The sequence below is a fragment of the Lygodium microphyllum genome, chromosome 8, assembly GCF_053477565.2.
Source record: "Lygodium microphyllum isolate KBCC chromosome 8, Lygodium_microphyllum_v1.1.10, whole genome shotgun sequence".
NCBI lineage: Eukaryota > Viridiplantae > Streptophyta > Polypodiopsida > Schizaeales > Lygodiaceae > Lygodium > Lygodium microphyllum.
In genome coordinates this window covers 102,563,735-102,579,104 of record NC_141142.1, presented here as the reverse complement: position 1 = coordinate 102,579,104, position 15,370 = coordinate 102,563,735, and the positions used below count along the sequence as shown (strand labels likewise).

Genomic DNA, 15,370 nt, shown 5'->3' with positions numbered 1-15,370 from the left:
ATAGCATTTGTTGCCAAAGACTCTTAAATGGTCATATGAAGCAGGTTTGCTAGTCTAAACCTCTTTAGGGATACCACTTTAAGTGCATGATGTGGAGATCGGTTGCAAATATGCACCGTGGTTTTAAGTGCCTCTTCCCAAAATGATTGCGGAAGATTAGCTATGGATAGCATGCATCGAATCTTCTCACATAATTTGCAATTCATTTGCTAAGCCACACCATTAGATGACAGATTATAAGGAGTTGTAAGTTCCCGTTTAATTCCATTGGCATCATAAAACTTATTGAATTCTTTAGATACATACTCTCCCTTGTTATTTGTTCTTATGTATTTTAATTTTGAACCCTTTTGAGCACTAACAAATGCATAAAACCTTTTAAAATCATCCAATGCCTCACTTTTTTGCTTAAGCAAGTAAACCCATAGCTTTCTAGAATGATCATCAATAAAAGACACAAAATAATGAAAACCACTATGAGTTTTTATTGGCATGGTGCATACATTAGAATGGAGTAAATCCAAGATACATGCCTTCCTAGAGGCTCCATGAGAGTATGGACTCTTTACATGTTTACCTAAGACACAGTCATCACAAAAGTCAAGCTTTGAGTTTTTCACATCAACTCTTCCAAGTGAAGAAAGTGCTTGCATATCCTTTTGGCTCATGTGTCCAAGACGCTTGTGCCATAACTCCATGTGTGACTGCACTTCAGCAACTGCAACAAACTTTCCAGGAAGTGCCTTGTAGTAGAGATAATATACAATGCCCTTTTTACCACCTCTAGTAACTAGCATAGACTCATAAATATATGTATGCATCACATGGATTCAAAATAAGATACTTTTTAAATACCATTTTTATACATTTTTTACATACAAAATCTGAAAGAGATTCTTTGTATTAAATGTAGATGCACTACCAGTCATTTTCAGCAAAAGAAAACTGCAATAAAGTGCTGAATGCTTTCAGCCAATAGCAAGGTTGCTGAATGTAACAACAAGTACACACACTTGTACTTCTAGGATGTCCAAGAAGCAGATGTTTTGTTGCAATGTCAGTCTCAAATACTGATTACAGCATGTACACAAATCAAATCTGATACATTTGCATTGACGACAGCTCCACTTCAGTAATACATCACCATAATGCCCAAATGCAATAGCCCAAGTGCTGTATATACCATTGTTTCACTGCATAATGAGCATTCAGCAATACATATACCAAGAGAAGCTGCCCTTTACAACATTTGAAACATCCCAAGTTCAAATTTCTCCCACTCAGCAGTGAATCTATTGTAAGTTTCATTGTTAAGGCTCAAATCGATTCAAAGTGCATCATCGATGTGGAAAGGCCCAAAATTTTTGCAGTAAATCTGCCCCAATTGCATCAATACATCTTCCCGAGCATCAAATACGAGCAAATGTTGCAGAAATTTCACGAATTCTGCAAAAGCCCCAAATTTCGAGGTCTAAGAATGCACAAATTTCAATGAAATTGGCTCAACCGAGTAAAATTTCACTTACACATGAAAAGCCCCAAAATTTTCAAAGCCCTGCAATTTATGGGTCAATAATCACTATTATGTGTGTTCGGCACCAAATTTGGGAAAAACCCTAAATTTTAGGAGTAAATTTGCGCAGATTTGTGTTCTATGCTTGCTTGTGCGAACACTCGGTAAGATGAGGGGCCCGATTCTTCAAAATATTAAATAATTAAAAAGATGTCAAATCGTTGACTGTTCTGGCCTGTCGCCCGTTGCCTGACCCGTTGCCATCCGTTTGATGCGTGCAATTTGGTCACCTACCAACCATCAAGTTGACCTTCAGCTACGCCTATGCCTGCTGCTTGCCTGTCACGCCTGCGCCTATCGCTTGCCTGAGCTGTCGTGCAGTCCGCACCTCACCTGTCATGCAGTCTGCCAGTTCCTCGTTGTGCAGTCCGCCTGGTCTGTTAGTTGTCGAGTTGAGCAGTCTCGACAGATCCGCCAGTCTGTCACACATGTAGCAGGTGTTATCACAGCTGCTGCCTATTGATCACAAGACCCGCTAGTCTAACACACCTGTAGGAGACGTTATTGTAGTTGCCTGTCATGACTACGTGCTTGCACCGTCGTGCTTTGATACCAGTTTGAAGAGTACAAGCGGAAGCAAAGAGAGCACACACGTCTATCTAGGTACAACAGGAGTTTAGAGAACAGTGAGTGAGTGTGAGAGTGAGTCGACAGATAGGTGTGTATTAGTGTGGGTACACACAAAGAAATGTATTTATACTTGGGGTAAGGTACACTTACACCCGCAAGGAGTTCACATGTGTAAAGTAATATACACACAGGAGTAGCATAAGGGCCTTTACACCCAACAAAGCGAATGACCAGGACAAAGATTGAATAGAGACAAAAGAGAGAGAGAGAAAGAGACAGTGAAATGTAGAAAATCTGCCGAAAAGGTTGCTATATAAGGATGTAGAAATATACACGGGTGCAGAGAGAATGTCTGCATATGTATCCATGTCAAAGATCAGTCTCTGTCAGCCCTGAGGGTAGTCTGCACGGTTTGCAGCCTAAAATCCGGGAGCACAATTGTAGAGGACTGCAAAAATCAGGGCCAATAAATAGGCCAGCAAGAAATGGTAAAAAATACCAGGTTGACTGCATTAAATGCAGCCGACTGGTCAGCAGCCAATCTAATCAGCTTGTCCGACTACCATGTCAGCTTTTGCCGCTTGCATGTGTCACTTGCTCTTTTGCTCGAGCATGTCCAGGGAATGTCCAGCTGTCTAGCTCTAACACCCCGTCTCAGATCCTGGACATGGCAGAAGGCTAAGGGATCTGGAGTGTTGTCGAAGTAAAGCTTGGGAAGCACCTTGGTAAACAACTCCGCAAGATTGTCCTTTGTCTTGCAATAGACCAAGGAAATGGTCTCATCTAGAATCTTCTCTCAAATGAAATGGTACTGGATCTCAATATGCTTCTTCCGAGCATGAAACATAGGATTCCTGGCCAAGGCAATGTAACTCTCATTGTCACACTGTAGAATAGTAGGACCTCTTTGCGGGCAACCAAGCTCCTCCAAGAGCCTGCGAAGCCACACTACCTCACATGTAGTAGAAGATGCCGCCCGATACTTCGCCTCAGTCGAAGATAGGGCAACCGTGGATTGCTTCTTGTTGCTCCATGAAACAACACTAGCACCCAAGGTAAAGTAATAACCTATCGTGGACCTCTGATGATCCACATCGCCAACCCAATCTGAATCACTCCATCTTGTAAGTACCAAGTCTGTAGCACTTGTACCAACGGAATAATAGATCCCAAGGTCAAGAGTTCCCTGGAGAAACCACAAAATCCTATGAGCAGCTTGCCAATGCACCATCTTGGGGTCACTCATGAAATTGGCCAGCACACCTACAACATAACATACACGAGTATGAAGAAGCTAGATCAAGGAGCCAACCAACTACCTATAACGGGTAGTATCCGCCAAAGGAGAATCGGAATGAGCGGTAGCCTTCCAATTCAGGTCCATAGGAGTCATAAGAGACTTCATCCCTTGATCTCACACGTAATCAAGAGCTCTTGTACATACCGCTATTGGAAAATAAAGATCCCCCTCAGAGTTTGATAGATCTCACGATCAAGAAAGAAGTGAAGAAGTCCCATATTTGTTGTCTCAAACTGAAACCAGCCTTCCATCTCGGATAGGGTGGTTTAACCTGATTAAGCACATTACAGCAATAAGCAAATGAACATAAACTAAAATGCTTATTTAACCTTCATGAACTTGGACAGTGGACACCCTGTTGGCCCCAAAACTGGCGCCCCTTTTGGTATTTCTTTATTTCAATTGCTGATGGATAAATTACAAGCCGAGATTTCACGATCTCCTTGGCTGATTCAAAATCCCCTTGCTGTTCCAATAATCAGCAAAGCATTCGGGCAAATTGCCCCTTGATTTTCACCCAGGACTTGCTCTAATGGAATCCCAACTGGTCAAATGCTGCCCCAAATTCACAATAGATGGGCTGGCATCTGAAATTCTCACAGTTCCACGAATTTCTGGTGCTGATTTCAGTGTACAATGCCTTTGACTGATGGCACGGGTCCCAAGGTGGCTGCTAAACCCTAATTACTGCTGTAATTTAGGATTTACAGCAGTAAACTCTTTGTTGTCCACCAAATTTGACTGTACTCTGCTACCAATGGCTGAGAATTGCTGAGGATGCTTGAGCATAGACTGGAGGAGATGAGAGAATGCTGTAGAAAGAGAGAAATCAGCTGAAATGTATCTTTTGATTTGTAGCTCTGATGACAAATCTGATGGCACCAACAGCTTCAAAAGGAGGATAAAACACCGGCTTGGCTGCCGAGCCCTTCTCTTCTACTGCCGCCTCTCTTGAGGCGGAAGAGAAATCCTGCTGCCCCCTATCCTGTCGCGGCGTGCGATCAGCCGTTGTCGCCTCTCAGAGCCAAATCTAACCACCTCCTCTCCCTCTACCAAGCTCCGAACGGTTGCAATTCAGCTTCCACCACCCTCCAGCACTTCTTCCTAGTTGCATGGGAAAGTTTTGCCAAGTGGCAGCCCTTCTAATGCATTTTCAGCCATTAAATTAAATTTTCAGAATTAATTAATTCTGAAAAGTAATTTTAGCCCTTTTGACCCTGCCCAAAACTAAACATGCCCATCTGTAATGAAATTGGCTAGGCCATTTGCAACTTGGAGTGGTTTCCAACCTCTGTTGACCCTTAGACTAGCATTAATTAACTAATTAATGCTAGTCCCTAGTGTCACCACTGACACTTAATGGCCAAACAATTGTCCTAGGGTCCAACTTGGCACCAACTGACCACCAAAACCCAGTTGGCATAACTTAACAAAACTTTTGCCTTTAACACCCACTGCATCCTCGGGGTCCTTGGCCCGTTCCCATGAAATAACTGCCATGTGCATCACATGTGCTAAACAACCTTGCACATTTGATTAATAACTTAATCAAATGTTACTAGCAAGATTAAAGCATCTCAAAATTTCATGTCCTCGTGACACAAACTTCTCATGAAGTGTTGCCTTCGTCTGCTCGACCATCTGAGTACGGTCACCTGTCACAATCAAATTGTCCACATGAAGGACAAACAACACATAACCTCCACCTGAGGTGTATACATACAGTTGGGGGTCAGCTTTGAAACGTTGATACACTGATTTCTCCTAGAGGAATGAGTCAATCTAGGCAAGAACTACGTGAATAGTGGCCATTCAAGCTGTAGGGGCAAAAGTTTCATGGAAATCAATGCCTGGGCGCTGTGTAAAACCTTTAGCAACAAGGCGGGCCTTGTGCTTGTCCAATGTGCCATCGTTGCGGTACTTGGTCTTGAAGAACCACTTGACTCCAATGATCTTCTTATGAGGAGGCTTCGGCACAAGATGCCAAGTGCTATTTCTCTCAATCGATTCCAGCTCTTGTTCCATAGCTTTCCGCCAATGATCATATTGTAAAGCCTTCTTTGGGCTCCCGATCCTTCACGACATGAGTCATCAAACAGTAATTAGTGTAAACAAGCGCTATGTGGTGTGCTTGGTTCCTTCGAGAACACCGCAAGCCATCCTGCAGTTGCCACTCCTCAGGGACCCCCTTAATTCTTGCATCACGAAGAGTGTCAAAAGCCCAATGATGAGGAGGCTGGATCTCACCTTGTTGGTCTCCATTAGTTGAAGTTTCTAGAAGGTCCATTGATGACGAGGGAGCAATCAATGAATCCGAGGGTTGAGAACTAAGCTCCTCATCCGAAGAAGAGTCCTCAAGAGGCAAAGGCTCTAGAGGAACAACCACTAGCGCCCAACAATCACTGGGATCTCGAAGAATAGGGTGTTCCTCACCCCCCTCTGAGGCTAGAACCTTCACGAATCTAACATCACGGCTCGTGTAGACAACTCGCTTAATGGGATTATACAATCAATAGCCTTGAGATTGCGAGCTCTAGCCCACAAACACATGTCTTTTAGAAGCTACTTCAAATTTATCACGTTGGGTCTTCGGGATGTGAACATAGACATCACATCCAAAAACCCAAAAATAAAAAACGTTGGGTTTAGACCCAACGTATGCCTCATATGGAGTCATACAAATAGTAGCGGAAGTAGGGGAACAATTAAGGATGTGGATTGCAGTAGCCATAGCCTCAACCCATAAACACTGAGGTCTCTGACGGTGCTCCACCATCGTACGGGCCATCTCGATCACACTACGATTCTTTCGCTTCAAGATGCCATTCTCTTGAGGGGTGTTTGTATTGGCAAACTCTTGGTGAATACCACGATCTACACAAAAACGAGCAATCTCAATAGAAACAATTTCTTTGCCCTTATCCGATCGTAAGGTCTTCAGTTTCCGGCCCAATTGGTTCTCCTTAAAGAGCAACTAATCCTTAAACTTGGAGAAAGCCTCTGACTTCAGCTTCAAGAAATAAACCCATGTCATCCTGCTATAATCATCCACAATGAGCGTGAAATACAAGTTCCCTCTAAGGTACTCTGTCCACATTGGTCCACAAAGATCGGTAGAAACAAGCTCCAAGGGTGTTCAAGACCGCCTCGAAGCCTTGCTGGGAACAACATCACGAGTTTGCTTCCCACGGATGCAGGATACATAGGGTTGCTGGCTCACCACAATATCCGGCAAACCTTGAACAAGTTGTCCCTTCGATGCATTTCGAAGGTTACCATAATTGAGATGGCCAAACCGAGCATGCCAAAGCTCGGATTGAGTTTGTGAGGTAAGAAGAGAAGTCAAGGCAGAAGAAAACCGCAACTTGTAGACTCCATTCTCCTCATAACTTGAAGAAAGAACCTATCTTGATCCACGATCAAGAATCTGAAAAGAATCCACATCAAATTTGATCAAAAGGCTGAGGGCACAAATCTTGTGTACTGAAAGTAGATGGTACCCCAAGGCCGGCACATAAAGCACCTTGGATGTATGGGCACCACCTTGCCCATCTGGAATAAGATGCATGTCTCCTCGTGCCTGTATAGGAATAGATGAATAGTCACCAATGAGAATTTGGCCATGTGAAGGCCGCAAATGAGCAACACTGACTAAAGGAGTCATGTGCCGTGAGACACCACTATCAACAATCCACTTCCGAGTATATGGGGCCGTCAATGCAACATTAGAAGCCGTCAGGATCAAATCCTCAACCATCTCTAAGTGGAGGAAAGTAGCTGATGAGGGAGCAGCAACCGCTTTGGAATCCTTTGAAGATTTCTCCTTCTTCTCCTTCTTCTTCTCCTCCTTGTCGGGGCAATCTTTCTTCTAGTGACCTATTTTGCCACAGATATGACAAGTGGACTCCTTTTCTTTGTCCTTTCTTGGATTTATCCTCCTCCTCCTTTTTTTAGTCCTTCCCCTTTTTCTGAGAGGACTGTCCGACCAAAGCCTTAGATTTAGAAGCATTGGTCCCTTTCAATTGCTCCTCTTGGTCGAAGACCATAGGGACCAACTCTTCCCACCGAAGAGTCTAGATTGCCTTGAAGCAATCAAGGTGGAATAAAAATCATTGAAACGGGGCGGTAACTGTGAAAGAAGAGTTATCGCCGTGTCTTTAGAAGTGATTACCTTCCCTGCGTTTTGCACCCGTATTTGAAGCAGTCTCAACTTGTTAATATGCTCCCGCATAGAAGATGACTTGTTGCAACTCATGGTCTGCATCTGCACTTTCATAGAAACTTGCTTCATGATGGTCATTCGATTGTACATTTGATCAATCTCCCGGGCTATCGTTAAATGCTCAATATGCGAGGTAACAACTGAAGTACATGAGAGAAATAAAACTAGCGGATGTGAGCATTGAGTTTATCCCAATGTGTTTGAACCTTTGCCAACTCCACCTTATCACCATTGGAAGAGAGTTTGGACTCGTCTCGTGAAGAAGGACAATGAATACCCTTCATAACAAGCTCCGCCAAATCATAGGACTCCAAAATGGCAAGCATCATGACCTGCCAGATGTGGTAATTCTCGCCATCGAACTTTTGATTTGATGGAAGAGCCGGTAAGATGGGGACCTTCTAGTCCATGATCGCCTAAAACTCTATTTCAGTCTCAGAAGACATCTTCACCTACAATGCCTGCACAAAACACAAAAAGCAGCCCCCTATGATTGTGAGAATACAGCCTGCTAGGGCTCTTGACTGCTCGTCCTTCTCCTTCTTCACCCGCCAGAGGCGATGAAAAGGTAAAATCTGCACTTGAAGGCCCAAAACATGGCCTTCTTCCTTCTTTACAGCAAAAACCAATAGCAACTTCAGCAAATCATCTCCTTTTTGGCATGCCCACGCTCGCTTCAGCCTTGTTCAGATGCGCAAGCCTCCTAATCGCCCTAGAATGCTGAAAATGCAGCCTTGTGTCATGCTGAAATCTCCTCTTTATATGGGTCCACCCTAGGTTAGTCCTTCAATGCTCTGATACCATGTCAAAGTGAAGCAATGTGGAAGCGAATGACCAAGACAAAGAGTGAACAAAGAGAGAAGAGAGAGAGAGAGAGAAAGAGACAGTGAAACACAGAAAATCTGCAGTAAAGAATGCTGTATAAGGATGCAAAAATATACACAGGTGCAGAGAGAATGTCTGCGTATGTCTCCACCTCAAAGATCTCAGTCTCCATCAGCCCTGAGGGTAGTCTCCACGGTTTGCAGCCTAAAATCTAGGAGCACAACTATAGAGGATTGTAGAAATTAGGGCCAATAAATAGGCCAGCAAGAAATGGTGAAAAAATACCAGGTCACCTGTGGCTGACTGTAAAGTAGCCAGTTCAACCAGCATGTCCGACTGCCACATCAGCTGCCACCTGCCACGTGTCACCTGCTCCTGCTGCTCCTGTTGCTCCTGCTTGTCCAGGGAATGCCCAGTTGTCCAGCTCCAACAGAGAGGGGGTTCCTACATTTCTTGGTATTCTACAGGTCTTGGCACTTGTCTTCAACGTTGGCCTTCCCTCAGGCCCCCCGTGTTGTACCTTTCCCCTTTGCATTGCATGATTTCATTATCTTTGCACTAGGGTGCTTGGGCAAGTGAACAATTTCTCCAAGAGGGACGTTGTCCAAGTGGCACCTGCTGCATGAGCATTTCACAGCATGTAGCATACTCATTGTGTAGAGCACCACTAGATGGACCCTATGCTGTTTCCACCAGCGGTTTGTACACCATTCCCCCTTCATCACCATTCCCTCATCATTGACATTCTTGAGTGGATGGGTAGCTTGTCTATTTTGTGATAGGTTGGACCTAACCATCCCTTCTCATTCGCCCGTTTCTTCTTGTTACTCAATCGACCGCAAACCATCTTTCATCCACAAAAAAACAACAATAACAACAACAAAAAAATAACAACACAAACAAAAACATAAATCAAAGTTCATTATAGTTCCATTTGTAGGGCTTGGTAGGCCACTGGGCAGCCGATGACCACTCTTTGTTCGATGCCCTGCCCTCTCTGGGGTGACTACTTGGACTCCCTTGGTAAGATAACCATCGCCTCTATAGTCTTGTTTGCAGCGTTCCAATTGCACAAACCCGTTCTTTGAGATGTTTGAGCCAGTAACCATAATTGTGCTTTTAAGGGCAATGGGAGGAGACTTCTAACAAACAAATAAGAAGCATTTCCCTTGCTCTCATTTCATAGGCTGTTGCTTCAACATTGGCGTTTTCATGTTATGTTGATTTTGTTTCAAAGTTATGCATGGCTTTTTCTCATGCACATCGTTACAGGTTAGCCCTCCACTATAAAAAGTACAAAATATTTGCAGTTACTGCACTCCTCTTAACAGCTAGTTTTTGTGTTTGTGTACACATTTTTTGACATCTCTTTCTTGTTCACAGGAGTTTGGAGATCCTGCTGCTGTTAATGCATCTGCAGTTGGTGGGGGCATGAAGCCTCAACCTGGAGTAAATGGAAATTGGGAATGTGAAGATTGCAAGAATGTGAATTTTCCTCGACGGTAGGGAAGCCAAAGTATTTTTTGGCAAGCATAACTGCAACTAGTAACAGTCAATGAGTATTTCTTAAAAATTCATTCAGTTGAGTCATCCAAAGTTTTCTCATCTTGAGCTTCATATCTGACTTACATTTTCTGTATGATATGCTTGTTTTTTTCATATTTGGAATACAGAACAAGCTGCTTCCAGTGTCACAAGAAGAGGGGAGCAAAAGGGGATGAGTTAGTTCGAAACTATGTGCGAGGTTTATTTGATGATGCAGATACAATGTGGACTGCATGAAGATTGCAAAAAGAGATACCAAATGATTTTTTTTTCCCCCATTGGTATCCAAAGCAATTGTAATAGCAATAGTAATAGTGGAGGAGCAGGTCTAATTTAGTTGAGGGGGATGATATTTACCTGGCCAACATGTGGACTGCCCTCCAATATCAAATCAGGAGGGTTTTCTTTTACAATGGGTTTAAGGAAGTTTAAACCCCAGTTGCTGGCCAAATTTGTAGTTGAAACCTCACCATGTACCTTAAACAATCTAGTTGATCTGAGATGACAAAAGTTCAAAAATTGTAACATCTTGAACCATGTTGATCATCATCACTGATCAATACTGAAAGCCAAAGCTTTATTAGTATTTGGATCTATGTAATGATAAGTAGTCTTCTCAACAAAAAATTGTAGGATGCCAAGCTTATTTTGTCATGAGAGAGAGACTTGGAGTGAGAGTGGATTTGACACACCAGATATCTGCAAATGGAGTCCTGCGAGCTGTTCTACAAATATTAAATAAGACCATGTGTGTGAAGGGTTCAGGAAGTGACAGCTTGTGCAAGTCTCTCTGCTGCTTTGCACATTGTAAATCTCACTGTTAGCCTGCCTTGAGCTAGAATTTTTTTGTGAGAGAGAGTGTTTCATTAGTTGAATAATGTTAAATAGAGCATGATTTTCAACCTGATGGCATTTTCTTATCATGAGTTTACATGTTAAGTTCTAACCAAAGTGCCAGTGCATGACCAAGAGAGCTTTCATTCTTGAGAGTCATCTATATTTGGCACTACATGATGACAACATGGCACAGTTTGCATTTTTCACCTCCAACTGGAGCCTTAGACTTCATGATCATGTACAGTTCAAATCAGTCCTTTCAAGCATTTTAGTCTTAGTGCTATGTAGTGAATGAGGGCAAGGACCCAGGTTGGTATCAAGAAGACCATGGCATGATGTAATTGAAATGCTTGATGCAATTGAGTTCCTCTGTAGCAGGGTGATGAACACAATCTCAACGGAAATTGAAGTGGTTATATAGGACCCATCGCAACTCAGCGTAAACATGAGACCCTTTGAGGCTGCCATTATCAATGCTTGCGAAGTACATTACTGCAGTCAAGTGCAACAGTAACATGAGCACCTTATGATTATGATAGGGGATCCATCATGCGTATGGAGGGAGCTACAAGCAGTGCCACATGAGCCTGACTTTCTTTACACCTCATACTTTTTGGTGCTGCCAAAAGTTAGGATATAGGCAGTGGCAGTGTGTCCTTATTGAGCCAAAGTAATTGGAGCTAATCTAAACCGCAGCTTTAAAACAATTATGTGGACAGGTTCTACTCGGAAGATTAGTAATCTTTAGAGAGATCGGAACCTGGGTGCTCTCTTTGTCCTTCTTTTGTAGATCTTGAAAGACCGGGTGGCTCTTTGTTCTCCTTTTGCTGATCTTGAAAGACTCTGCAGCCCAGTAACTCTAGTGCTAGTAAGGTAAAAGGGATACGGATATGCTTGACTTCTATGGCGGTCAAGTTGTGTGAAGTTCCAAGTTGAGAACTTATGCATTGGAAAGTTGGAGTCCTTGCAGGCTGTTGTACTGCGCACGCGCGCGCGCACGAGAGAGAGAGAGAGAGAGAGAGAGAGAGAGAGAGAGAGAGAGAGAGAGAGAGAGAGAGAATATATGACAGGGACTGCTGCCGAAGTGCCTGACTTTCGGCAGCCCAACCTGCTGGCGATAGAGCTTCAGGCACAGGTGCAGACTTGCAGATGTGAATTGCAGACGACAGGGCAGTGTGCTTTGAACTGCAGGTGCTAGGGTTACGATTTTAAGCACAGGCGCAGTCCAGGGGAGAGGTGCAGCATAAGGGCAGAGGTTCACAGCAGATTCAGGGCAGAAACCTTCAAGCCAAGCACGCTGTTGAGAAGGCCTGTGGTGCACCAACCCACAGTATCTCGATTCTTGGCTATCCCCCGAAAGTGGATTCTAGCGTCTGCCGTGCGGCACGTTATGAGGATATGGCTACCAGCAACTTGCTGTTCTTTTGGGTATCTGAGGGTGTTGGGTGTCTGAGGGTGTCTTCCTCTCCCCCCTGGCTGCATGCAGGGGAAGAGGCGTCCTGATTCTGTCTCTGATGGCCCTGAGGAGGATAAACTCCTCAAAGCTAACCATGATGTGGTAATAGAACCTGATTCCTATGCTGAGCATGCCAGAAGGTCCCCGTACGATGCTGCTGCAGTTTTCAAAGCTATGGCAGCAGGCATTGTAGCATTAGTGCTGTGAACCAGCAGGTGGTGGCAAGAGAATGCATAAGTCTCAAATATCCCTTTCAATGGAAGGCATGTGCAATTGATATTTTGATTTTGCCACTTGGTCTTCATGTATTTCATGGGGAAGATCCCATCAGAAGAAGAATTCTTCAGGTGGTTTATGGGCACATTTCAGGCTAGATGTATGTTGGCTTACTTTTGCTTCATTGGCCATGGCTTTTTCCAAGTACTCCTGGGCTCTACTAAAGAGGAGTGGGTACTATCTTGCTCAATTGGTTTCTGCAGACAGCTTGTTCATTGCCCACCTTGGTTGGCAAGCTTCTCACCTGAAGGGTTCTTATAAAAGTGTCCCATCTGGATTTCTTTCCCTGGATTGCATATACTTTTGGAAGATGAAGTAAAACGATTGTTACATCCCTGGGTGAGGTGCTATATGTCCCCTCGCTGCCTCTTAACCCTAATGGAGAACAAAGGGCTTGCATTTTTTGGGACAGGCAGATTGAGCCTCCTGAAGTTCTGGATCATGTTGATAATGTAGGTATTGAACTGGTGTGTGCTGTTAAGTTCTCTACTTTCCTTGACTCATGCTATGTATGCTATGAGAGTGGCCATTTTGCAAGAAATTGTCTTAAGAGGAGAGGGAAGATGGCCAAAGAGAAGAAAGATTACATGCAGGTTGAGAAATCTCTGCAGGTGTCCTCTACGCCAGAAAAGCTGGACAAAGGCAAGGCAATTGTGCCAATGCAACACAATGAGGCGGTCAGCAAGAAGGCAGGTGAAAATTCACAAACCAAAGAATCTCTTAGCAAAGAGACCCCAAGGTTCAATAAAGCAAGCACAAATCGACCTCCCACTGGTAAGGAAAGTTCTCTACCTGTTGGTCTTGCAGACTTGCGGCAAAGTACTGCTAAAGCTAAGAATGGGGAACCTCCTTCTCTCGAGAGACTAACTAGGTGTAAGCAAGGATTTGTCAACATGTATGCACCTTCAGGTGAATTGGACTCTAATACTTATATTTGACATGAGAGAGTTAAGCCTAATATCTTGGAATGTGGAGGGTTTTTGGGGGGATGCCAAAAGATTTTAGGTACAAAGTCTAATTAGAAAAAGAAGAGTTAACATTTTGGCTCTTCAAGAGGTCAAGTGTGGAGCAGATTTTCCACTTGCTTTGAAAGATTTTTTAGTATTCTCGGGTGATCCATTTAAGGGCTTGGCTGGTACCATTCTGCTTTGTAGATGCTCTCTTAATCCTTCTCTCTTGATGGGTAGTGGCACAGGAAATTTGGTGGTTATCAAGCTAGTCTTTGTTGGTACTGAAATACTGCTTACATCAGCATATGATCCTAATGTCTCTTGCATAAGAGTAGAAGCGTGGGAAAGGTCAGCTCAATTGGAAGTAGGTACAGCTTCCATCTTTGTTGGTGATTGGAATATGGTACTCTTTTCTATGGATCGTTCTCATGAATCAGGAACCAAGGGTGTTGAGGAGATCGATGCATATGATTAGTTCTATTTTACCCATGATTTGGTGATGCTGCTTAGCTTGTTAAGGAAGGTGAGATTAGTAAAGCTACTTGGAGATATAAGCAATCTAATGCCTCTTGGAGAGCAACTAGGCTTGATAGAGTTTACTTGGTTAATGGTGCTTGGTGGGTGCACCCGGCTTCTAGCTTTGGAGCTTGCTTTGATGTAAATCTTTCTGATCATTTTCCTATTTGGGCCTCTATTGGAGTCCTTCGTGATCCAGTTGGGAAATTGGGGCCTCCACTGTTTAAGCTAAATATATCCTTTTTGATAAATCCTAAGTTTGTCTTAGTAATGGAGAAGATTTGAAACAAGAAGCTAGAAGAGGTCGACCTTGCAACATTCTGGAATAAGAAGATTGCTAAATCTATTTCAGTGGCTAAGGATTTCAGGAAGAAGTGTCCTAATGATGAAATGCTTAAGGTGTTTTTGGCTGAAAGTGAATTGTTCCTGCAAGTTTGTGAAGGAGAAGATCAAAAGGCTTCATATTCAAACTTGCAATCACTAGTTTGGAGTCGCTAGCTGCCCTTCTCCACACTTTTTCCGACCAGTAAAGCAGAAACACCTCCAAGAATTGATTGTCCAAGTGTCTGATCAGAATGGTAACATTGTTTTTGATGATAATGGTATAGCACAAGTATTTTGCTCCTAGGTAGATCGGCTGTGGATGCAAATTACCTTCAAAAGGCAGCCAATTTTCTTCAACCTGTTCCCAACATAGTTACTACTGAGAGGGCTCTCAATTTGAACAGATCCTTTAGCTTGGATAAACTTCATGTTGCGTGTTTCAAGTGAAGAAGGATAAGCATTGAGGTAGTGTTTGGCTTCCTATTGAAATCTTTAAATGTTTTTGGGATTCTTGCAAGTATGACCTATGCTCTCTATTGAATTGGATAAGAGATGGGAGTACCCTCTTGAGCAATATGAATAAGGGCATCATTAAACATCCCAAAAAATCCTTATAGGCAGACTTGCAAGGATTGGAGGCTGATAACCCTTTTAAATGCATCTTACAAGACTTTGGCTAGGGTGCTTGCAATTAGGCTTAAACAAATTTTGGCTGTAGGAATTCATACTATGCAGCCTGGTTTCATCTTCAAAAGGAATATCCATGAAGATGTTTTGAACTTAGTTCTCTCTCGTGATTATGCTTTGGCTCTTGACAAGGATTTTTTCATGAGACCTAGATAAGGCCTATGATAGAGTAAGATGGGACTTTACTTTGTTAACCTTGAAAAAAATGGGCTTTGACAAAGTATTGTGCAGAATGGTGAACACCTTGTTTGGTAATGCATCTTCTTAACTATGTATCAGTGGCTGTCTG

General features: G+C 43.2%; 1 protein-coding gene across 1 annotated transcript in view; it reads left to right on the top strand.

Moving 5' to 3' along the window:
- The window catches only part of LOC148032677 (uncharacterized), a 28,640-nt gene extending 17,777 nt beyond the window's left edge, over positions 1–10,863 (top strand). The window contains exons 6-7 of the mRNA XM_087683305.1: positions 9,874–9,992; positions 10,164–10,863. Of these exons, the coding sequence (XP_087539431.1) occupies positions 9,874–9,992; positions 10,164–10,272 (228 nt within the window). The 3' untranslated portion in view covers positions 10,273–10,863. The remainder of the gene's footprint in view (positions 1–9,873; positions 9,993–10,163) is intronic.
- Positions 10,864–15,370: the final 4,507 nt, after the last annotated feature.